The sequence below is a fragment of the Penicillium malachiteum genome, assembly GCF_028827825.1.
Source record: "Penicillium malachiteum strain IBT 17515 chromosome Unknown utg000005l:1.0-9002435.0:326005.0-9005861.0, whole genome shotgun sequence".
In the NCBI taxonomy this organism is placed as follows: domain Eukaryota; kingdom Fungi; phylum Ascomycota; class Eurotiomycetes; order Eurotiales; family Aspergillaceae; genus Penicillium; species Penicillium malachiteum.
In genome coordinates, this window is record NW_026643099.1 from 7,469,050 (window position 1) to 7,492,941 (window position 23,892).

General features: G+C 44.9%; 11 protein-coding genes across 11 annotated transcripts; 3 read left to right on the forward strand and 8 right to left on the reverse strand.

Moving 5' to 3' along the window:
* Nucleotides 1-471: 471 nt before the first annotated feature.
* On the reverse strand, nucleotides 472-1,174 carry N7483_012763 (MARVEL domain-containing protein; the record flags this gene model as incomplete). Its single annotated transcript, XM_057096190.1, has 4 exons — nucleotides 472-625; nucleotides 685-807; nucleotides 864-967; nucleotides 1,028-1,174. 4 exons carry the CDS (start codon nucleotides 1,172-1,174, stop codon nucleotides 472-474), a joined length of 528 nt encoding a protein of 175 aa, XP_056942161.1.
* A 1,723-nt stretch (nucleotides 1,175-2,897) lies between these two features.
* On the reverse strand, nucleotides 2,898-5,383 carry N7483_012764 (actin-related protein ARP5; the record flags this gene model as incomplete). The annotated part of the gene is made up of 5 exons (XM_057096191.1): nucleotides 2,898-2,927; nucleotides 2,984-3,760; nucleotides 3,815-4,755; nucleotides 4,811-5,131; nucleotides 5,188-5,383. 5 exons carry the CDS (start codon nucleotides 5,381-5,383, stop codon nucleotides 2,898-2,900), a joined length of 2,265 nt encoding a protein of 754 aa, XP_056942162.1.
* A 411-nt stretch (nucleotides 5,384-5,794) lies between these two features.
* Nucleotides 5,795-6,259, reverse strand: N7483_012765 (DASH complex subunit DAD4; the record flags this gene model as incomplete). The annotated part of the gene is made up of 5 exons (XM_057096192.1): nucleotides 5,795-5,838; nucleotides 5,900-5,984; nucleotides 6,036-6,080; nucleotides 6,142-6,198; nucleotides 6,257-6,259. 5 exons carry the CDS (start codon nucleotides 6,257-6,259, stop codon nucleotides 5,795-5,797), a joined length of 234 nt encoding a protein of 77 aa, XP_056942163.1.
* Nucleotides 6,260-6,493: 234 nt separating this feature from the next.
* Nucleotides 6,494-7,063, forward strand: N7483_012766 (uncharacterized protein; the record flags this gene model as incomplete). Its single annotated transcript, XM_057096193.1, has 1 exon — nucleotides 6,494-7,063. The coding sequence occupies one exon, from the start codon at nucleotides 6,494-6,496 to the stop codon at nucleotides 7,061-7,063; it is 570 nt and encodes a 189-aa protein (XP_056942164.1).
* A 795-nt stretch (nucleotides 7,064-7,858) lies between these two features.
* Nucleotides 7,859-8,579, forward strand: N7483_012767 (uncharacterized protein; the record flags this gene model as incomplete). The annotated part of the gene is made up of 5 exons (XM_057096194.1): nucleotides 7,859-7,889; nucleotides 8,004-8,030; nucleotides 8,094-8,142; nucleotides 8,213-8,228; nucleotides 8,283-8,579. The coding sequence occupies 5 exons, from the start codon at nucleotides 7,859-7,861 to the stop codon at nucleotides 8,577-8,579; spliced, it is 420 nt and encodes a 139-aa protein (XP_056942165.1).
* Nucleotides 8,580-9,116: 537 nt separating this feature from the next.
* pfy1 (profilin) lies at nucleotides 9,117-9,938 on the reverse strand (the record flags this gene model as incomplete). Its single annotated transcript, XM_057096195.1, has 5 exons — nucleotides 9,117-9,248; nucleotides 9,342-9,476; nucleotides 9,584-9,668; nucleotides 9,834-9,849; nucleotides 9,911-9,938. The coding sequence occupies 5 exons, from the start codon at nucleotides 9,936-9,938 to the stop codon at nucleotides 9,117-9,119; spliced, it is 396 nt and encodes a 131-aa protein (XP_056942166.1).
* Nucleotides 9,939-11,056: 1,118 nt separating this feature from the next.
* On the reverse strand, nucleotides 11,057-12,773 carry N7483_012769 (MFS transporter; the record flags this gene model as incomplete). The annotated part of the gene is made up of 4 exons (XM_057096196.1): nucleotides 11,057-11,259; nucleotides 11,321-12,313; nucleotides 12,366-12,611; nucleotides 12,686-12,773. Coding segments are annotated over 4 exons (1,530 nt in total), but the record flags the coding sequence as incomplete, so codon positions are not given.
* Nucleotides 12,774-13,706: 933 nt separating this feature from the next.
* N7483_012770 (ADP-ribosylglycohydrolase family protein) lies at nucleotides 13,707-14,585 on the reverse strand (the record flags this gene model as incomplete). The annotated part of the gene is made up of 3 exons (XM_057096197.1): nucleotides 13,707-14,110; nucleotides 14,170-14,275; nucleotides 14,361-14,585. The coding sequence occupies 3 exons, from the start codon at nucleotides 14,583-14,585 to the stop codon at nucleotides 13,707-13,709; spliced, it is 735 nt and encodes a 244-aa protein (XP_056942168.1).
* A 2,116-nt stretch (nucleotides 14,586-16,701) lies between these two features.
* Nucleotides 16,702-17,931, reverse strand: N7483_012771 (pepsin-like aspartic protease; the record flags this gene model as incomplete). The annotated part of the gene is made up of 1 exon (XM_057096198.1): nucleotides 16,702-17,931. One exon carries the CDS (start codon nucleotides 17,929-17,931, stop codon nucleotides 16,702-16,704), a length of 1,230 nt encoding a protein of 409 aa, XP_056942169.1.
* A 2,023-nt stretch (nucleotides 17,932-19,954) lies between these two features.
* On the forward strand, nucleotides 19,955-21,221 carry N7483_012772 (uncharacterized protein; the record flags this gene model as incomplete). Its single annotated transcript, XM_057096199.1, has 3 exons — nucleotides 19,955-19,992; nucleotides 20,055-20,149; nucleotides 20,245-21,221. 3 exons carry the CDS (start codon nucleotides 19,955-19,957, stop codon nucleotides 21,219-21,221), a joined length of 1,110 nt encoding a protein of 369 aa, XP_056942170.1.
* A 958-nt stretch (nucleotides 21,222-22,179) lies between these two features.
* N7483_012773 (RTA1 domain-containing protein) lies at nucleotides 22,180-23,378 on the reverse strand (the record flags this gene model as incomplete). Its single annotated transcript, XM_057096200.1, has 4 exons — nucleotides 22,180-22,560; nucleotides 22,621-22,861; nucleotides 22,925-23,303; nucleotides 23,357-23,378. 4 exons carry the CDS (start codon nucleotides 23,376-23,378, stop codon nucleotides 22,180-22,182), a joined length of 1,023 nt encoding a protein of 340 aa, XP_056942171.1.
* Between the last annotated feature and the right edge of the window lie 514 nt (nucleotides 23,379-23,892).

Sequence of the window (23,892 nt, forward strand, 5' to 3'; positions counted from 1 at the left end):
GATCTATCTCCATTTTCTTTTATCTGATGATGGGCTTCTCATTACTAGCTAATGATCACCCCGAAAGGAACATAAACGTATTCAAGTAGTGTAAACCTTGGAAGCAGTATTATTTAATAGATTAAGTGATCCAAGCATAAAGAGTCCTAGCCAACACATTATCCAAGTCCGTATGTATGTGCAAACCACAAAATTCCACAATTAATCCAGAATCATCAATATCATAAGCAGGGTATCTGAACCCGAGTTGACATCTCAAAAACATCCATCCACAAGTGATACAGAGAGCGAATTAAGACCAGGTCAGGTCAGGAGACTCAAGAAGCAGCACAACTTGAACTCACAAATGCAAATTTCCATGTAAATATGCATACGGATCTGCATTCAAGCCCGACAAAACCGATTGGAGGGTTTAGTCCTCAACCAGAGCCAACAACGCTGTAGTACATGTGGTACTCCTCCAGAGCCCAATTAAACAGCTGTAGCCGGGGCAGTCGTCTCGGCAGGGGCATCAAGAGGAGCACGAGTACCATCATGTTTCTCAACAACAGGTTGAACGGTATTCTCCTTTCTGTAAGCCCAGAGCGAAGCGACTTCGAGGAACATTCCGAAGAAGGTGAAGACACTAGAGACAAGTTAGTACCAGTACTCATGCATGGACTCGGAAATATGCAGTGCACGTACAAAGCCAGGAAGATAAACGATTCATTCGCCTTCTTGCGGCCACAGGTTACACCAGGCGGGGAATCAAAGTAGCACGAGTGCTCGTTGTAGTCCTGCGCCGAGAAGATGAATGCGGTTAACCAGCTGAAGAGTTTGTTAGCATGTAATCGGATGTATGTTTTTGGATTTTCAGAACTTACAGGTAGGAGAAGATGACGTCGATTAGAAGCACGAATTTGCTCAGTGCGCTTGGTAGGAATGGAGAAATGAATGCTGGGAGGAAGAATGCGACTGATAGAGTGGCCTATAGTAGTTCAACAGTTAGTATGTATTCGAAAGGACTGGTGAGTAATTGAGGACGTACAATAACTTCCTGGTATATGATGTGCTGTCCGCGAGGCCCTTTGCTGATAAAGTATGAGGTCAAGCCCATGACAATGACAGCACTAGACCACTGCAAGGTCCTAGTGACCAACTGCAGTGGACGGGCAATAGTCGTTGAGAAGCGCATGGCGATGGATGGAGTTAAATGATGATAGAAGACCAGTGTATAAGTTCAGGCTTCGGATCAGATAGAGTATCAGGTGGATTATAACGCACAAGGAGAACAAGGAGAATCAGGATATTGGGATGAAGTCATGAATAGAAGAAGTAGAACGCGGCAATCTACAGGCTTTTATAAGGTTATTCACCCACCTGGCATCAGCGCATCAACAAGCATGAGACACAAACAGAACTAGCGCCGAGTCAAAAAACCCAAAATTGGAGTTTAAATTATTTTAAAATTGAGAAAATCCAGAAAAATCAGAAAATCTATAATCTATAATTTACTGCAAGCCAGGGTCTCGGCAAGGATGGACAGGAATGTGGGTTCGCGCATCATGATCCTATACGAAAAGCCGAATATCTACTATCTACTTCATGTTTGAAGTGCATTTGTATCAATACAAGAAAGTGAATAGAATGATACTACATGTAAATACCTACAAGTATAGGCTTGAGTACTACAATCAAAATTCAACTTGCTCTATGCTGTACGAGGTTCAGATCCCAAGCTGGACCAGTAGATATCATGTCTCATACCTCTCCACATCACGAGCACAGTGGATTTGGGATCAAATTAGGTCAAGATCATCACGTCAAACTTGAACCGTCTCGTGCATATACTCCACCGCTTGATTCGCGATAGATGCTAATGATCATAAATAAATCTGAAGCAGGAAATCACCCTTCGGCATACCGCGGAAAACCAGAGTTCACTTGAGAGAGTTGATATCATCATAGAGAATTGAATCATGAGATCGATTCCCATCATACCATCTCCAGATGTCAGAATCAACACATGAACTTCAAGTTGAACGTACCATATTGATGTATGTATCAGTCTTGGAGTCAATAGCGGGGTTCTCCCTGCATGATGATCGACGTAGGTTCAATGTTAGTCTTGGAGCTTGGACTAATTCAACCTTGCTAGGGATATGCATCTTCAAATAACCATGAAATTAGTACTGATTCTTGAACGTTGGACAAAGTCATGAATATCCCTAGACTAGTTAGTATCCAGATACTGGTCAAGTCAACATGATAAACATTTCTATACAAGTGACACATCAATAAAATGCCAAATAATGAGGATTCAAGGTTGATCAGACTGTCACAAACCCCACTTCATGCAATTCGGGATCGACAGTGGGATGATCTCTCACATTTAAATGGTGTCACATATAGAACATTGAGCTCGTATTCTGAATTCTTGTACAGAGTATGGAGTATGGAGTATGGAGTAGTGATGTAAGAATTTCAGTCCTGTCGGTGTACGGAGCACGACATTTGAATGGTCAATTCGGGGCTTGATGCTGTGGCAGTTTTAGTCCACTGGCATGATCCTGTTGTTTTGCCGAATGAGGTAAACAATCTACTAGTAGTAGAAAGTTATGCGGGGTGCATGAATGGACCAAATTTGGTCAATGGCTCTTCAGGGATAAAAGCGTTGAATGTCTCAGAGACTCAGTGTACCTGAGAAGTATCCAGCAAGGGTGATATCACAATGCAAGGTCAAATCCCGACTCGGTTCAATTGACCATAATCCTAATAGAGAACTACACTGAGATGGGTTACTGCTTGGCAGATATCTTGATTAAAACAGAAAATTTTCATTGAACATGTAAAGACGCTTATTGCCAACCCATAATCCGTTGCAACTTGACTCCAATGCGCCTAAGGCCTTCTCATGCTCACCATGTGGCATTGCCGAGATCGTGCTCCTGTAGATAAAAGTCAGATAAAACAATACTGCAATGATAGCTGATAAAAAACTTACCTTGATGTACTCGCTGCCCTTCTCTAAGTATTCTTGGCGAGTCACAGATGATCGACCCCGGTCAGCTCCTGATGCCCATTGTGCCGCACCCTTCCAAGCATCCAGAACAGGATCGGAAGCATGGCGTGTATTGAACTCCATATCAATAGGTATATATCCACGGAGCTCGTTGCGGAAGCGGTCCTCAAAACCCTTGAACATAGTGTTACCACCAGTCAAAAACACATCTTTCAAAAGGCGCGCACGGTCCTGGGTGCCTGAGAAACGCTGGTTGACAATGTCGGCAGCAATCTCAATAAGACCAGCCTGGTCCACACCGGCAATAGAGGGCTTGAACACAACCTCGGGAACACGAATACGCTCAACATTCAAATGAATCTGATGAGCTTCCCGCTGACTTTCAGGGTCAAAGGGCCAGGGACCACGCAGGAACGCGTGCACAAGGCTCTTGGTCCAGTCGGACTGTGCGGCGAGGGTGTGATTTTCTGTAAATTCAGGATCGTGTTCAAGAAGCTCTTGCTCAACACTGTTCAGCATGCCACCAAGGTCTTCCTCTTCTTCTTCGTCACTTTGATCGCCTGTTGCAACAGTGCGGTAGACACCCCAGTCATCGTCATTGGCACCAAAGTCGTCGTCCTCTCCCCCACGGCGGCGCTTCTTGGGACCATCGGCGGCAAGGTTGGCAAGCGTCTTCATACGCATTTGACTGGCGAGGGACTTTCGGTTTCCGAGGTCGGCCTTCATGCGATCGCGATCTTTGATTCTTTGGAGGATACCCTAATAAATGTGAGAAACCGGTGCATTCTGCGGTCTGTAGAGGGTGCAACTTACCTGACGGTTAATTCGTCGTTCGGAAATCCACTCCTCGAAGTGGTTCTCGCGCTTCTCTCGGTCAAGACGTTCCTCTTCATCACGTCGAGCCTTTTCAGCTTCCTTCTCAGCCTTAGCACGCGCTCGTGCTTCGACATTAGATTTCATGAGACGTTGGTGGCGTTTTTCTTTCAGACCAGCCTCGTCAAGTTGCTCATCGGGGATATCAAGAAGTGGGAATGTCATCTCTTCAGGCTGTTCCTCAGTCTCCTCAATACCAAGATCTTTATTACGGGAGCGTTTGATGGACTTCTCCAAATCGCGAATCATGCGTTCAAGATGAGCCTCATCCTTGAGGTCTTCTGACTCAAGCACGCGGCGAATCTCTTTCTTGGTTTCGGTTGCCAGTTTTTCCTGAATGCTCTTCCAATACTCGAGTTCTTGCTCTTTCTTCACCAGTTTCTCGAGTCGCATCTTGGCTGCTTGCTCTTGTAATCGGCGACCGCTCTCCTTCTTGCGCTCTGCAATTCGAGCTAGCTCTTCCTCACTCTTCTCAACAACAATGTGTTCGGTAAAGGGGTACTGGATAACATGGTCCCGGTCTTCCAGGCCCGTCCAATCCAGATACCCATTCAACTCACGATCGTAGTCTTCTGAGATGTAGCAATGCTTGCGCACCAAATCTTCCATTTGATGATCGGTCATTCGTACAGGGAATGTCGGGTACTTGAGTTTCATCAACTTCATAAGGTATTCGGCATTGTGCAGACCACCCCAGTTGAGTCGGGAGCAGTTTGATAAGAGTGGTTTTCCGCCGAGGACAGGAATAACGTGCGTAGAGGTATGTGATGAGGAAACGACCAGTCCATCTCTTCCTTTGTTGTATCGGTATGCGAAAAGCGAATCAATTCCGTAGGAGACGGAGGGCGCGGAGTAACATTCAAAGAGGATCTCGTTCATTACTAGAAGGGTTAGCTTTGCCCGGACGTAGATCAACGACTGTAAGAAGGGACTTACTCCTTCTGGGATATGCCAGGTTGGCGATCGGTTCAGTCATGACGATTGGCCGATCAACACCACCATTGGCACCGTCCACACCCAGCTTGAGGAACACATAGTCGAGCACACCCTCCATGACATCCCAGTTGCCCACGACGCTGGAACCAGGATCAAAAGCATAGCGGAGCTGTCCCCGAGTAGTCGCATCGGCGTAGGCATCGTATCCGATAAAGTGGCACTGGCGGTTTAACTTGCGATCGCGGTAACGGCTCATGACAGGAGGGAAGACGAATCTGGGAGTTTTATCGAAGGACCAGCCGGCCTTGACGAGGCTTGAACCTGTGTTCAACAGAGATCAGAATGAATCTCATTGACCGTATATCTGCATGACTTACCATTGTCAATGACGATGGCGCTGGTGTCAGGATGGGCTTTGCTTTGCTCGAATCCATCTGGTTGAGGAGGCTGATAGCCCTTGAAAGGAAAATCTGAAATTGTGTAGGGTTCTGGTTGAGGTTTAACAACACGCTTTTCATTGGCATTGATCGCATAGCGACCGGACAGGACTGTCTGCACAGAAGTGATAGTCATGCTGGGCTGTGCCGGTGGAAACCAGGAGCTTTAGGATCGAGGATCGGGGATTGCGTTGGAGAGTTTACTGCATGGCAGATGCACAGAAAATCTTAGTAGGAGAGTATATTAAAAGAAAAAGAGATTGAGTGCGCCAGAGTATATAGCGACAAAGGGGAATGAGTCGGGGTGGATGGAGCATTCAATGTTGAAGTCCGGATTGCGCCAAGAATGGGGAAGCGGTGATGCACTATCATTCACTCCAGGGCTGTCACTACTATAGAGATACTTGACTACAAGTATCTATAACACATTATATTTTATACTGGTGACTTCAAATGTTCAGACTGGAGAGAAGAAAAATTCATTTGAATTCAAGTTTCAAGTTGGTATTAATGGCTGATTCATACATTTCATTATCATCAATTGTTCCTATGAAGAGCCTTCGGTCGTGGGCTCCTTCAGGTTCTCCGTAGCTGCAATATATATATACATTAGCACTTCATACATCGCTGGATCGATTGATCGGAACAATACCTTCGAGATGGAAGAGAACATTGGACTGGTAGTTCTTGAACATTTGAGCAACCAGCTCTACATTCATGTTCTGGATGTTGACTTCCTGGGCTGGGGTCAATAATGTGTCATTTCAGCATCAGAAGGAGATAGATACCTGGAGACTCTTGTTCATGACCATGACAGCCTCGTTGAGTTTTTCCTGGGTTAATATTAGCCTATCGGTTCGACATTGAGCACGGTATCTGGTGGTTGCAACTCACAACATTGGTGATGATACGCGATAGCAGCACAGTCTGCTGGTGCTCATGAGGACTCTCCTACACCGAATTAGCCTTGCTTAAAAAACAATATCTGGAATCGTCAAGGGATACCAACCATGATTGTAAAAGTGAACGTGGTGATTCGAGTTCCAGAATCCAAAGTGGTTTGTTTGGGTGGTGGTCATGTGAGACCCGAGCCTCCTTCAATGAACATTGAACTTCCATTGAATTGAATCTAACAAAAAGTCTCATCCCATCTTATATACACAATATATGACCTCCAATCTTTCTACTCTTCATCTTCTTCAATACCTAAGATCCTCCACGAAAAAATAACTTTGACATCGCAACAATGCCTCCTGCCACCCCTGCCAATGACGAGTCGCACCAGCTACTTCTCAACCAGCTGGATATCGCCCATGTCCACAAGCCATATCGAAACTCCCACTGGAGACCATCCCAGCGTCGCAACCGCAACCTGAAGCAGATTATCTCTGAGAGTACTCGCAAAGAAGCCTCTGTGATGGCCACCCAGGCCAACTCCGGTGCCACCACCCCCTTCCCCGGCACATCAGGAACTACGACCGATGAAGCGCAAACACCAGCAGAAGGCACTGGCAAAGCTCCAAATCTAGCGCAAGCTGCTCAGAGTCTCTCTACGCTGGTATTGGAAAAGAACGCCCGTGCGAATCTCCCGACCGGCCCTGCAGTTACCTACACAAATATCGAGTCGGCACCATCACTCAGCGCAGCTCATCAGCGACACTACTGTGATATCACGGGCTTGTCTGGTCCATACACCGACCCTAAGACTCGCCTTCGATACCATGATAAGGAAATTTTCTCGGTCATTCGCACTCTCTCTCAGGGTGTGCCAGAGATCTATCTCGAAGCTCGTGGTGCGCACACCATCTTGAAATAAAGAGCCAGATGAAAGTCAAAGAGCTTCGGAAATAGCAGGACTATTTCTTCAGCTTGGAGATCAAGTGTATTGGGTGACGGGTTAGGTTCGGGAGATGATACGATTTTCTTAATTTGATATTTTTCTCTATGGTTTAAGAGTATGTCAACCCAGGAGTGAGCATCAGGTGAATCCATTAAATTGAGCCTTTGCTAACAAGCTATTCTATCAGTTTACAGTAATGTCCGACCAACACAGTCAAGCCCTTTCCATCCCACCATGCCCCTTTCGAGACAGGTTCAAGAAAGCGCTCCGGCTTATTCGTGCCCGTATTTGTTCTTCGCCTTGTGCCAGGATGCACTCGACTATTACCGACACTCCACGGGAGGGTGTGTCAGTTACAATATCCGAGGATATTGTCGTCGCGGCGGGGGTATGAGGCATATATGCCTGTGCTAAGGGGGGGAAGGAGTCGAATCTCAGCTCAAGTGACTAACATCAAGTCAGAGCTTTCGGATGTGATATAATTTTAATCCTCATCTCAAGTCTTTCCAATCCCATGGTGGTTCTTATGAAATCCACACATTCTGTATTCTGTATTTTGTAGTTGTTAGGAGAAAGAAAGATCAAAGCTCAAAACGCGGCTAAAACCACTTCTCCAGACCGCCTTCGGTGACGGGCAGAAAAAAGGGTTTCTGTTTACGGCGATTTCATTCCTTTTGTGAAAGTCACGATTCCATTTGTATTCAATTCCGACCTGTTTCAATTCATTTTATTCTCCTTAATATCAAAAAACAGAAAAAATAAACCGTCAAAATGCCTAGCATGTGGCTTTCTGAGCACCAGAGTACGTTTCCTTCTCTGGATATCTGTCGCGCGACACTTGTCCGAATTGCGCACATCGCGCCGCTCTATTATTGCGCTCTTTATACAGGCCCTTGACTAACATTATGTTCTCTAGAATTTGGAGTAATCTTCTGCTGTGCTGGTATGCGACTACACTAGCGATCCGATCATGACCTGGTCCTAAACTAACCATGACTCGGTATAGGTGGCTTATTCCTCTTCGGCGGTGTCCTTATGTTTTTTGACCGATCATTGTATGTCTCTCCCTATACTAAGCATGATGAGCATAATATTTTATGTGAAAATGTTCTAACAACTCCGCAGATTGGCTATGGGCAACGTACGGCGCAATCCCACACCTCCATAAACCCTCCCCCACTCACACGAATCACAGATCCTCTTCCTTATCGGTCTCACCCTGATCATCGGCGCCCAGAAGACACTAGTCTTCTTCTCTCGTCCCCAGAAACTCAAGGGAACTGCCGCCTTTGCCGCTGGAATCCTCCTCATCCTTTTCCGCTGGCCACTGACTGGCTTCCTGATCGAGTTATACGGCATCTTCATTCTCTTCGGTGATTTCCTCATTACGATTGGTCAATTCGCCGGAAACGTCCCTGTCGTTGGTCCTTATATTCAACGTGGACTGGAGGCTCTGGCTGGTGGACGCAGCAATGCTGAGTTGCCTGTATAAGGAACTCGCATGCCTTGTCAGATTGCCTGACTTGAGATTCGAGTTCGGTATATCATGATACATGACACTGTTTCTTTTGCATAGACTTGTTACGATCAGAACCTCTACCTGTGCGGGATAGGTTCGGTGTGGTGTATGGTCTATATGGATATTATGACGGCATTTCCAAACCTACTCGCATGTAATTACTAATGATTTCTCTTTTTTTCACATATTCGTCTCAGCATGTTTTTGTCTCATACATATAGAATAGACAGAGTTGACACGACCGTGGCGTTTGTAGAGAAATATCTCACTAGTATGTAAACAAGTAATACTAATAATATGGCAGGAACTGGACTCGGAATGATAGTTCATGATATCTACTTAAGCATGATGGATCCTAACCACATACAGATTGCAACAATCGCGCAATCCAAACCGAACTTGAAAGAGAGATAAACCAGAAATTCGATGCTCCTTTGTTTGCTATTCTTCACAACGTCTCATATTCTCATTTCATCACATCCAGATGCCCGCATCGATCACTCATCCCATTTATTGGGGGTTGTTGAGGTAGTCAACAAGGTTCTCGACAACGGTGGCGGCATTGGTGGTCTGAACGCTCTCACCGTGGTGAGCGATCATGGTGCAAGAGGAAGCACGAACAACGATGACACCCTCCTTACCCTAAACAGAGAAATAGTTGTCAGTTATCAAATATTCAGGGGCAGGTAATGTACTGCCTCATGCGATCATTTCCAGGTGGGGTCTCGGGTATACCTTCTTTCCGTATAGGGAGCGAGCATCAGCGCGGATAGTAACGAACTTCTCACCACCAATGGAGAAACCGCTGGCGAAAGCAGTGGCATCGGAAGTGAAGGCAGCAGCCAGGGAGTTGATGTCCTCCTGGGAGAGCTAGAAACCAGTCCTGTTAGTTTCAGGTTCGAATGTCGTGCCACCGATAACCCCGCATTCCGCATTCGGGTTCGTTTCGGGTTCAGAAGTATTGCAATCTGTCATACCTGGAAAGTAGGAGACTGAGCCTCGAGACCGGAGAAGTCAGCGGCCAGGATACCGGCCTTGTCGAATTGACCGGAGCCCATCAGGCTATTTGGGAGTCAGCATGTTGATTCGGGGGTGTACTCCCTCTCTCGCCACATGATATCATCGAGGAGTGTTCTCGTTCTGGTGGGTAGGATATCGGGCTTTAAGAAGCGAGAGGGACGATGGGAAAATTGGGAACTGAAGGAATTCAAGTATCAAAAGTCATACCTCGAGTCGACGTAGCCTATACAAATAGAAGAAGGTTAGTAAGGGGATGGAGGATCATAAGAGGTTCAAGAGCTAACCTTGCCAAACTGCAGAGTGAGCACCCATTATGTAAATTGTGGAGGGATGAGAAGATGTGTGAGAGAAGGAAGATTATAGGAGTTGGGAAGAGGTCAACTTGAAGTGGGGGGGTTTAGGTGTTTGGCGGTAAATAAGACCCCGCCAACTCGTCGATCTCGTTGGGTCACCGCTGTCTGTTATATAAATCATATTTTAGTTCTTAACTTATGTGTACCGTGGTTATTCTACTTATTCTACTTTGGTTGACCGAGCCTCATGCATAATATACTAGTAGTATTTAGGTATATTTTATTAGTATATTTTAGTATATTTGCAGGCAACGATGATCACGCAGGCACCGATTATTCTATTTTCATGTGGCCTATTATCATCCTTGGTCGATCCGCAGGCACTGCTCTAGGCACGCATGTCACCTTATCCACGTCACCACGTGTCCTGTCCCTGACTCTCAACTCAAGGTTCCAACGTTCTAATCCCTGATTTGCAAGGGATGAGTTCCCCCATGATCAGTCTGCAGGTTATCAGGTGCAGGTTCCCCGTCGGAACGGGCCTGACATGGCGGTGTGCAGAACCCACTGATCGACCCAGCTCTGACGCGGAATGAGAAAGCAATGACTGGGGTATCAGATGGTATTTGCAACATGATACTCAATCTGGGTCAATCTACTTCGCACTTTGGAGTGTTGAGCTTTGAGGAATCCTTTATGTCGTGCGTTGCAAGGATCTGATCCGAGACTAACGCGGGCCCACTAAAAACTGGCAACCTTGAAAGTCCCTGGACGAATGACAAAGTTGCCATGGCAATCAAGCTTCACTGTCACAAGTACTAGTACGAGGTCAGTCTGGACTTGAATCAAATAGACTACTACTGGATATATGCCAGATGCAACTTGAAGTTGTCAAGTCGAGTCTGGCCTAGTCCGAGTCACAGTTGTGATATTGACAATACGACAAAAATGCAAAAATGCATACAAGGTGAAATTGAAGAAGTTATATAAATGATATTCGGTAAATGCATCTCTATCAAATCATGATCGATATCCCTTCTTGCTGGGAAGGAATGCCATCCCTAATAATCCCACCACCCAAGATATCATAGCTAAAAATACACATCAGTATGAGATCAAAAGAACCTTGGAACAGACCAAAGGAGACCTAAAATAAGATGAATACATACCACAGGTGAGATTCATATAATAATAACCCACTGTTCGGGTCAAAAAGCCTGACAAAATAGGCCCAATAAGCATTCCTGCAGTCCAACAGAAATTCGTCATAGAATAGCCAGATGAAAAATTATTCGAACCAAACTGGCCAGCATGTTGTCGTTGATATTCTTTCATCAAATCTAATACAATGTTAGCAAATCCAGAAATATGCGAATAGTTCAAAGGCTGTCGGTGTCTTACTGGTAATCTCAATGGTACCACACCCACTGATCATCGTTCGCGCCATTCCAATACCAACCACAGCTACCATATAAGTAGCTTGACCTTTGCTCCCACTTCCAACAAATGAGAGTCCGTCTGTCCCTGCTGTACCTAACAACCACATGAAGAATGCAATGCAGAAGAATCCAACACTGGTGGGCAGCTTGGTACCAACTTTATCCTTGAGAGCTCCAGCCGGCGTGGCAAGTATGAATGATGGAATCTGAAGAAGCAGAAACATCAAACTAACTTTGGCAGGGGTCCAACCAAATTCATTACTGCAATGGAGAGGTAAAGTAGTGTCCAAGCTCACCAAAATGACACCCTGAGTGAAATTGCATGTCAATGCTGCAACAGCTCGTGGATCTGATAATATCATCTTATAGAAATTTGAGGACCGCGGCAAGGATCTCGTCGTATCGCTTGTATGTAATGACTGAGGCTCGACTTCGTATCGGCTGGGAGGATGCAAAGATGGACTGCTATGAAGAGCTGACTGTTCATCTCTGTAAAAGCCTATCTCTTCTTCCGGATGATCGTAATATGGCCGAAACTGATCCTCTAATTCATCGTCGGCCGAATCGCGATACTCGTTCATATCGGTGCGCTCGTCAGATCGTGAGTTCTCTTCTGAATCCCGGTATTCGCCTGGTGAGTTCTCTGTTGTTGGAAATTGCTCCATGGGAACATTTGTGCCGTTCTTGTTCTCGATCATGACAAGTCGCATAATCATATCCACGACAAGTAAAGCGATAGGTACCATCCAAGTCATCCAATATCCAATCAAATCGAGCAGAGTTCCTGCAGCCATCGGGCCAAACAGTAAACCCGAAACAAAGAATGATGAGATTCCTCCAAGTACTTTGCCTGTATCTTCTTGTCCCACTGTATCGGCAACAGTGGCCAGTCCAACAATCCATACTGCATTTCCACCAATAGCTTGAAATGCGCGTCCGATAAGAAGAACCGGAACTAGAGTTCGTTAACAATTATTTATTGGATAGTCCTAATCAGGGCAACATACCTGAAGGTGCTACCATGATTATTATTGTGCCGACCAATTCTGCGCCGAGTGACGCAAGTAGTGGTAATTGTCGATTTGAACATTTATCCGCCAAATAGCCCGTTAAAGGGCCGGAAACCAAGCAAACCAAGGCATGAACGGTGAGCACGAGAGATGTGGTGGCTTGTGTTTTTGATGCATCGACGTGAAGCCTTTGCTCCAGAATCACTTGTAGGATAGGGACGATATAGCTATAAAGGAAGTTTTCTGTAAATAGTGAGATCAGTATTTTTGTTCTCATCAGACCTTGGGATTCCCTGCTCATTATAGATACTGCGCACCTGAAAATAGAGCAATCGCAATGCAAGAAACGATGAACCAGTTCGCAGATCGCCATTTGTACCCGGGGATGCCATTTCCCCCTGACATTTCGCGGAATCCTCCAATGTTGAATGTTGAATGTTATATTTAATAAGAGGGAATGTGAAAGCCGAAATTATTTAGTCGCATCCATGGAAGAATTTCAAATCGAATATTTGAACGTTTCAAAATGTTGAATAGTCGTGGGGGTTGGGCAGCTCATAGGTGATGGCACTAATGGGTCTGCAAGACCACGGTCTTTGCATCGAGACTAAGACAGCGGTCAGAGATGAGGTCCATGACTGGTAGATGGTTCTAGGTCCTTGAAAAATGAATCTATTGGGGTTCAAAGGAGCAAATGAAGTGGAGACTTACATATTGTACAATGCACAGTAGATCAACGAGCTTTTGATTGTTCACCGCTTGTTTTCAATATTTCCTTTACCACCAGGGTAACTGATACTTCATAAATCACCAAAAAATAAACACAGACAAGAAAATAAAATGGGGGAAAGCTAGCATTCAAATTCTCCAATGTTATCTACGGACCTCGGACATTGACTACGTTTCTGGTCTGAGTTATAGCCCCACTTCCGCGTCAGCTATTGAACACGTCCACGTAACTTGAACAAGCATTGGAGGCGAGGGCGCTAACAGATTTGAAGAACATGATCATCCTGGTTTTTCATCAAATGAGATATTAAGTTGACATTAAATTGCGGGTCATAAGGTACATCGGACAAAAATGTCATTTTGAGCTGTAAGCTCCGAGCTATTCAACGGTTTAAACTCGAGTTTTATCTGATTTTGCCACTTCATATCAACGGATGAGCATTTACACGGTTACTGATTTACCAGTTGACAGTTATGCCCTGCACATTTTATATAAACATTGGAATTTGGAACAATCACACTTCTCTCAACACTCAAACTTGACCGGATAAAACATTAAACATGAAATATAAGAAACTCGACCAATAAAGGCGACAACATATTTCAGAATCACGAAGACGCGAAAGCATTGGCAGCGACCTTCTCTGCGAACTGATTGGCAACCTGTTCGATAAGATCAGGTTTCTGCATCTTGGAGGTCCAAATAGATGGAATACATTCAACCCCATAGTAAGCACCTGCAAGAGCCCCATAGATTGCACCGACACTGTCTGCGTCGCCAGCCAGGTTGACTACCGCTATAGCACCATTGGCGAAGCCATTATACCTGAAGAATCCCCACAGCACACATTCCAACGTATCTATCACAAATCCAGTACTGGTGATATCCTCAGGTTTTGTTGCCTTCCACTCCTGAAGGGTTTTATACTTCCTTATACGATTAGCAAGTTGCGGGTTAGGATTAATGAATTCAAAACTCTTAACCCTCTCAAAGAGCTGCTCCTTTGACTCGCCTGAAGAACATTAGCATTAAATCCAGGTCTATAAGAGGCTCGGATAAAAGGAAACTCACCAAGCATAACTCCAGTCATAAGATCCGTGTAAAGCTGGCAAGCCTCCATACATGAGCGCATAGGATGAGTAACTTCACTCTGCACTCCTGCAACGCGGCGTGCAATCTCAGGCTCTCGATAAAATCCCACTCCAATAGGGGGAGATTCTCATAAGACTGCCATTTCCCTGGTTGTTAAATCCAGAACTAACTTTCCTGACAGTCTGTTGTGTTTTTTCGAGCTGTTTTCTCTCTCCAATTTTGGCGATGTCGGTCCTCCAGTAACGTAACGATAAGCGCGTCGTTCCTCCCCAATCAAATGATTTGTCGGCTGAGCTGAAGCGACCAGTATCTAACCAATCGAGAAAGTATCCAACCGAGGTAGCATGGTCATACCCGTCAGTATCGATCATACTTTGCGCCAGAGCAAGGGTCATGGAACCATCATCTGAAAAAGATCTATGTTTGTTAGTTTCAAGTTGGCTTCAGACATCTGTAAAGCGTCCATCAGGACATAGAAACATGATGTCGACATACCCAGCAGGCTTTTGAAACCTGTTTATGTACAACATGGTTGTAACCGTAGGAAAGGTTCCTCGATCGAGAAACTGACATGATCCACCGAGTGCATCAACAACGCAGTTTCCCCAGATTGCGCCTTTGGCGCGAGACTTTTCCCGGACATTCATTTCGTAATTATTTGGCAAATGTGATGACTTGAAGTTTCAAGCTTGTAAAGATGGAATATTCTAAAGTTGATAACATACTATGTAGTAAGCCTAAGTGTCTCAAATATATAGGCGCCTTTATCGAAACGACTGACTAGAATTCATTCAAATGTTCACCTGGGCAAGTTTCCGTATTCAAATCTCAACTTGGAACCTTTCATCCATATTAGCCCTGGAGAATAAGTTTCAATGTTTATTTTTGGAGGAACTATTCTCTTTGAAAATACCACTGCTCACTAGATACCCGGTCTTCGGTAGGAATTTGAATGTTCCAAACCAGAAAAGAACATTGAAACCAGAACTTGAAAGAACTTGAAGGCAGCCAGGTGGAGAACAGTTGAAAGATTAACTCAAAAATTATAATCAAAAGGACATCTGGACAACCATGGGTTGAAAAATAATCCACCTGGGCAGAATATAAAAAGGAATATCATTGAGAGATTTGCATGAATGAAATTTCAATATCAGGGTAAAGATTAGCTTGAAAGAAAACAGCCACATATTGAGGCAGATGGCCCAAGAATTCACTTTAAGCTCAACCTGAGCACTCCAGCATACAAATTGAATGTTTAGAGCATCCAAGTTACTAACTTGAAGCTGCCAGTGGGCAATGGATTCGAGAACCATTTGAATTATGTAGTATCTAAAAATACCCACATGCACTGGCATTCAACTGAACCAAGGCTCTAAGGAACGGGATGGAATCAGTCTCAAGTTAATTCATACAGTTTGGTGGGATCTTGACAATTTGAAAGGATAGTACATAATAAAGCCCTGGAGATCAAGCTACATGTAACATGCCAATAGTGTCAATTAAACCTAGGAGATGGAGATTACTACTCGACACTAGCAAGTTAAAAGTGAAAGTCTCTCTAGTTATCGGTAGATTTCCCTTGAGATTTCATACAATGTCCACTAATGACTCGAAGTATGCTTAACCAGTGCATTCAATGCTTTAGAAGACAAAGGCCCGATATTCCACCAAAGAAATGCCTTCAGCATCAAAAAAAGAGAAGAAAAAAGAAAAATCAAAACCAGATAACGGCTAACGACAGTAGTTGAAGAGTGATTTGGAATGCTTATCGTTTCAAGTTCTTCAAGGATACTGCATCTTCACCTGGGCACTCATAGATAGACCCTGGGGCCGACCATTTCCGTGGACATCCGCTCCCACCTCTCCCGTGTGAACGAGCCAAAGGATCGAAAGGATTATGGAAAATCCGTGACAATATCTCTGATAGCCATCCAGGAACACCAGCTCTCACTCGCATAATCCTGCAACCTAGGTATACGTCGATGCTGGAAACTTGAACTTAAAATGAGGTAATCTGGTATTCTTCAACCTTAGGCCCCCGTTTCATCTTCCTGGCAAGCACCTCACTGGACGGAGCTGTTCGGTGGCAAGTTCACGCAACTTGCGCAAACAAAGCTGAAGCATTCTAAAGTATATGGCCCCGCGGCTTAGTTCCCAAAATATCTATGCATACCGCACTCTGGAAATCTGGATTGTTCTTTGACCTCCAATGTTGGACCCACTTATAAACTTGAACACAACATTTGAATATACTGTACATCCTTGCACTCGCAGTGAGCATTCAATACGATAAGGGATCATTATTCGAAATTCAGCCCATTTTGTTGGACATTGTTTCTTTGGAGTTTATGGTTTCTTTTCGAAGCTCGAAGCTCGAATGTAACTCTGACATGGGATGAAACATCTGAGCTTTATCTAACCAAAAGACTTGAATCAGACTTAACAAGTAACGAAAATTATTATTCTTAGTTCTATGTAATGTACATAATTTATGACCCTGCATGAACTCATTCAATCCAATCTCTGCGCGAATCGCAACTCATTCTTCCCAAAATCGTAAACTGACACCACATTTTTCAAAAACGGTACGCCTAGAATATTCAACACGATGCCCTCATACGAGACATTCTCTGACGCCAAGAAACTCGAAACACAGAGCCCATCGTCGATCTGAAAGATGAGATCTTGTCCATAATGGTAGAATATCTGACCTCCAATCTCAAACCCAAAGATAGGCGCTTCCGCATCACAGTCCACGATAGAAGCTCCCAAGGCTTCATTATAGACAGCCGGCGGATCAAATAAAGCATTTATGGGATTGACGATTTCAGCTGGCAAAATACTAAAATCGTTCCCAGTATCCGTGAATACCTGAAATGGCGTTCGATTCGTAGTCATTGAAGTGGTGCTTGTATTAGATTTCACTTGTGTGGATCCATAGGTCACTGCAGATACAGTAAAAGCCCAGTAAGATCGAGTCCGTTTCCCAGAGGTAAAGGCAGGTGGAATATTTTGAAGGATCTCCACCGGAACTATAGAAAACTCCGGCTTATAAGCCACAGGTGGAAGGTCACCCAGAGTGAGGTAGCCACCGAATGTTGGGGCGGAGGAATTGCGCGGAGTATGAGCGAGAGCGATACTGAAATAAGGTTCCTCGACGAGACCTCGCTCATACATAGTGTTGAATAGTGGACTGTACACTTCCCGATCGAAAAAGAAAGTTGTATTATCTGTACTTTTTCTCGGATGCGCAGATGTGAGGGAAGGGTATGCTAGACCCAATACGCCGCAGTTAACACCATCACCCATTGGAGTGCTGTGATCGGCGATTCCGACAACCTGTTCTGGAACAGTGATTCCTGCTAGAGTGACATCTTCGTAGGCCATAACTCCGGAGGCGATGCCGTTTCCATACTGCACACCAAATGTTTGGTTTGGGATCACGTGGTATGTGCTGGATTCAATGTATGCTTGAGAACCATACTGGCAAGCTTCTTGGGCGATCTCAAGGTTGGTTGTCTGGTCAATGCATACGAAGCCTTGTTTCACAACGTATGTGTCGCTACTTCCGGTGTCAACAAGAAGTTTGAATGTCTGATTGGCTAATGTGACATCCACGTTAAAGGTCGTGCCATATTCAGCTGAGAGTAGCGAGGCTGTATGATTGGAAGTGGGGGAGACAGGATTCAATGTTAATGGAAGGGTCAGTTGACTTCCTGCGAGAAAAGATGAGAGCCTCATAGTATCGATGTTATTTCCAACCTTGGAACATTTGAATATTGTTGCCTCGGCGGGTCCGGCCTAGTAAACGAGTACGAAGCTGCGTTAGTTCCAACAGTTGACCTTAAGTTGAAGCTTGACCTTCGTCATGAGAATATATGAACAGGGGTATAGAAGAGTGGAACAATCGACCAAAATGGTCCTATGTAGCGCGCAAGTTCTCCATAATGTTTTCAAAGCTCGGGCAGTTTACCCATTTGGGCCAGGGGCTTTGGGGCCTTGTGGCCCTTGACAGGGATTGAATTAGACGAATAGACCAGGGTATGAACGGTGTACCTACATATACGCAATCTGTTACGTAGAATTTTCTCTTGAACTCCATAGGCCCAGAATTAATCGACTGAAAGCGGAATACGTGGCCATGTATTCTTTGTATTTTCAACGTCCCGCTTGTGATGTCCACTTGGGGCCAAATCCTTCGGTTCAGGCATCTTGGTCTACACGGATGATTCTCGCACGGAACTGCCGCTGCGTGGGGATAGGGCAGTAGCCTTGGCCTATGTCAGCTCATATCTTGTGGATCGGGGGTGGGGAGAGGGGGTCCACGGGCCGGGACCGATGGGGGCTGAATTGAGCTGAATTGAAGGGAGGCTGGTCCAAGCACTCGCAAAGGAACCCACCTGGCCCCGGGGGGAACGGGGCGAGGCGGAATAAAGAGATGTACAAAGTGTAAAATGTGCACTTGCAGCCCTGGAGGTGGTAGGCGAGTACGAAGTATAAGGATCCGGGGTCGTGATCGTTGTACATATCTACTTTTCAGCTAATTACCATCTTGGTCGGAGAGCCCCAGGGGTCCAGATCAAAGAATTTTCAATCTAACATAATTATGATATTTCTGGAAATTAAAAGTACCTAATTAATATTCTTTTTGATGAACTGTCTCCGTTATAAGTCCCGCTATGACGTTGAACCTGCCTTTTAAGGCTTTGAGACGGTTTATGTCAACAGTGTTTGCAGTGTTCTCCACCTTCAGTCTCAAAATTTCCAGGTGCCAGAAAGAAGATCGATCAGAGTAATGGTTCTGTTGGTTCAAATGTTAGATTTTTGTGGGTGCATGGACCTTCTCGCACTGAGTCGCGGACTTTATGCCTGATTTGATGGTGGATCTTACTACTTGCATGCCTAGTGTACATGCGATTCCCGAGATGGGCCGGCAGGTTTCTATATTCACTCTGGTTTGACGGAGTACGGAGTTTTTCTACTTGACCTCGATCTTCCCCCAACTTGGTTAATTTTGTTCAATTCTTATATTTAGAAGGCTCGATGATACGCGGGGTTAAGCATTATGATCCACATTACAGCTGCAAAACACGTTTCAGGTTCAAGAAATCGAGTTGAGAAGGACCTCAACGGATCGCACCCGGGCGACCCTATAGTTTCTCCAAAACTTGAGGACTGCGATCCCACATACACCTAGGCAGGCGTCCAGATATCCACACTTAGAAAAACTAGCCCCGATATGATATTTCCAATGCCTTTTCTTCATTGGTCGTGGCCATGAGGAAGTACAGCCAACAGAATCCTTGAACCCTGATACGCTAGCTCGCATAGTTAATTTCTTTTTCTTCCTCAAACACATGGATATGATATCACTACCCTCAGCCGGAGTTTGAGTGAAGGATTCATAACTGGGCTGTTATTTTAAGTATATCCCCAGTGGATATGTTTAGATGGAGACTGCATTAGCAGAATGTTGAGGTCGGCTGAAGTTGGGGTCGAAATGGTATTCAAGCCACATGGGCTCCAGTTTCAATGTTGCAGCTTGCAGAGGCTTTATTTAGATTATTTAGACTCAACTCACACGGGTCAATCGGACTTTAAAAGGCGATCGAGAGCCACATGTGCACATGCAGGATGAGTTCAACTTGCAGAGAATAAATGCGAATCATTACCAAGAGTGCTCTGTGATACTTAATTAATTGGACCCGCTCTTCGCACTTTCGTATTCCCAACTCGGAGCTTCCAAGTTCAAATCGCCTGCATGATGGCTATGTCAGGCGAGCCTAGATGCATCATGATCACGTATGTTTGTGCTTGACTCTATATGAAGTGAACCGAGCTAATCATATGCTGATCTCATGTAGTGCCCCAGTTCTAGGTGAGAACTGGGCCAATATCAGTGATCCAGTTGAACGCCGAAGGGCTCAAAATCGAATCGCCCAACGAGGATACCGAAAACGTGAGTAATCTTTGCCACATGGCAAATATCAGTACTTGGAGAGGCCAAGCTTTTGGTTTGGAAAGACGATTACAGATAACTAATGATAGCTCTAGGGTTACGCAAAATGGAAGAGGAAGCCGCTCAAAATAAACAGAACAATAACCGAACCAAAGCATCTGTCGAACCAGTGACTAGATTGCCACCTTCACCTCCTGAATCAAAATTACCTCAACCTCAAATAACAAAGCAAGAGCAAATTCCTGCAATTACTACACCTCCTCCATCAAGACCATCATCACAACCATATGCACTTCCCCACCCTCATCAATCACAAACACCCAGATTGCCGGATCTGCATCAATATAACCCACAATTGGACCATGTCACATATACAAGAAGACCCTGGACACCCTCATCAATGGAAGAAGAGGCCAACCAACCAATCTTTCACATGAAAACACCGCGCTCAGACCCTGTCTACTCAACCTCGCACAAATTACCTCAATCTTTCCACCCATCAACGGAAACTGGTCTACTCTGCTCTCCTCCAGGTCCTCCAGTTCCCGCTTCGCTGCCAACTCCGCGCGTGAGCCCAGAGACTAGTGATCTACCAAGGAGCGGAGATACATCCCATGGACACACAGCCTTACACCGCGCTGCTTTATATGGCCACGAGTCCGTATTAACCGTACTTCTGCAAGCTGGCGCAGACCCCACACTCCCAGATAGTACAGGCTTGACACCGCTTCATCTTGCCGCACAACAAGGTCATGCACGAGTAGTGCAATTACTACTTTCTCATGGCCCCCAGCATCAAGATATGGTCAGTCAGGCCACCAGTACGGGTGAAACATCACTCCACCTAGCTGTTCGGGCCCAGCAACCTGCCGTGGCACGAGTATTAATTGAACATTCTGCACGAGCGGTAAATGATCAAGATTGGTGGGGACGTACCGCACTACATATGGCTTGTGAGTCGAACCAACAAGGACTGGTTGAGATGTTAGTTCACGCGGGTGCGCAGCTTGATATTCGGGATTTTGAGGGCCAGACACTCTTACACAGTGCATGTATGGCTCCTGGTTTATGATCTCGTGATATTTATGGCTTTGAATTCTTTAGTTATCTTCCTTTTTTTTATGTTTTTTATGTCAGGTTTTTCTGTGTGCTTGGGGTGGCTGGGTTGTCTTTCTTACATGGAGTTCCCGAGTCGACGATCTGGTCGATTGGGCGCTCATTTTTCATTCCCAAGGGGCTTCGCCTTGAATTATTCCCCCTCTTGGCTCTCTATTTCATTTACCTTTTCTTCAGGCTACTATGTAAATAGTGCCCTTGAACCTGAGTTCAAATATTCCCTCTTCTTCGATCAATGGCTTTTTTAGTACAGCAATGAACATGTCTTCGCTGGTTATTTATTTCTTGCTAAGGGCTGCTTACTACCTAGCTGATACTATCAAACTTGAATTTTCAAATACTATGTTAGTGGTCGTTTCCGAGTCATCTTAAATTTTCCATTCTTTTATAAGACACTATAATTAGACGGAGTTTTGACATAAAATAAAATCGCCAATCTGGTTCAAGTTCAAACAGATGTTCTATTTTCACAAAAGATGCCAGTGTACGGAGTATCTAGCTTCAAACCTTGGAAGCACCTAAAGTCATTTTAGCTCCCGACCTCGGCCCCTCTCAGGCTGTACACTGTCACTGCACATAACTTTGGAAGCCAATTCAGATGAATCACGCTGGAATTGGAATTTAAAACCAGGTGTCGGGATCTGATTTTCAAATTTGCTATAGAATAAAAATAAAATTCTACTCATGTCATACAAAAATGATTGAACTGAGACCAAAATTGAAAGTTTCAAGTCACGGTGCCACCTTGAAAGTGTACTGGCATTAGTATCATCACCGTTTCGATTGATATCATTCAAATATTCAAGTTGTCATAAGTTGAGGGCTTTAGGGCTGTCTATATATCAAAAACTAGTATTCAGATCACATATTCATCAAGCAAGACTGTATATTAGATACAGCTTGGATTCCTCTCTTTACGTTCGGTAACCCTCGTACCGGCCACCAGCGCCTCGATAACTGTTGTCAATGCCTTCTTCCAGACCATGATCCTCATCAGTAGACTTTGTCAGCTGATACTCGGAGGTACTGGCACTTGACAATCGGTTCTGTTCCTTCAGCTCCTTGCCCTCCTTCTTCATGCGACGTTTCTCCTTGCGGGAGATCTTTGCCTTCTTAGGGAAGTCACTATCTTCACCTTGAAGGAAGCGACCCGGGTGGTAAACGTTCCAGATCACCATAGCTGTCAGCATAGGCAGACATTCAAGGCAGTAGAAGGGTGCCTCGTTGGTTGTCAGTGGACTGGTACCAGCTGTGTTGGTGTCGGCGTATTCAACCAGACGGTAGATAATTCGGATCTAGTATGTATAAGTTGGTGCTGTTCAATAAAGTTTACCAGGCATTGTGGAATGACTGACCGTGATACAAGCCAAAGTGGCGTACATGGCGATTGTCAAAGTGTGCCATTGGCGACCCCGACCAAAATCACCACCGCCCTGTCGCATGCGTCGATGAAAGACGAATAATAGGTAGGAGAAACACAGGATAAAGAACTGTTGCAGTGCAATACCACCGGTGTAGACGTGCAAACCGATTATGTCCATTTGGTTGCTCCAGTCGGAGTCCATAATACCGCCGGTCGCTTGGATGAAGAAGGAGCTGTCAAGATAAAAAGAAATTAGCTCTATAGAGCAGAAATCAGGAAAAGGAATTAAAACCAACCTGACATCCAACCAGATAAAGATCATAGACAGCTTTTCAGCCTTAATGCCCATAATCTCCTTCTCTGGCAAGTAGTAGTAGACCATGCGACCGAAGATCATATAGACATAGGCATTGATCCACAGCGGGGCTAGCAAAACCAGCAGCTGCCCAGCTGATGCTGTTGTTGATTTTGTCTGATTAATCGTTGAAAAGGTTCGCATGACCAATCCAAGACATTCCCATAATGTGCCTAATATAATGACCCAGCAGAACTTCTTGCGGTATTGGAATGCTTGAGCAGCATGGGCGATCCAAGTCAATCCGAACAGAACGGAGAAGACAATAGCTGCAGGACCATTTGCACAGTAGTCATATTGAGCATTCTCGTTGGAGAGATCTATTAAGGTCAGTCAAGCTCTGCAAGCTCTTGATCACTCAGTAGATAGATACCACAATGACTTGGCCAACCCATGATGGCAAGATAGAGACAACGCTTGACGAAATAGAAAAAGATGAAACAAGTGCCAGAGGAGAAAAGAAATTAGAGTAGGAGAATAGAAGAAAAAGATAAAAAAAAATAGGTAAAAGAACTAGCTGCTGACAGTGAGCATCTTTAAATCCTCCACAACACCCAAAATAGTTGACAATGAATCAGGTCAAGACCTGAATCTGCTGCCTGACCAGGATGGTTCTGGCCCCCAAAGGTGCTGCGGTTCCTTGCGCCACTCTAAACAAAGAAAAAATAGCTGTGAGCTCATCCTGATTACTTCCTGGTAACTGAATTAGATTAGCCTTGATGCAAGGTGAGACGCTTATGTGCATAGGGCTTAAAGCATCACCTTTAGACCCCATCACCTTGACCCACTGAGCGTCATTATGCTGGGTGATAATGGGGCTGATTGGATGCTTACTCGCTGCTTCAAATAAATAAACCAGCTAAGTTGGCGCATAATGGCTGGTTCTAGTCTTGTTTTTGATATTACAGC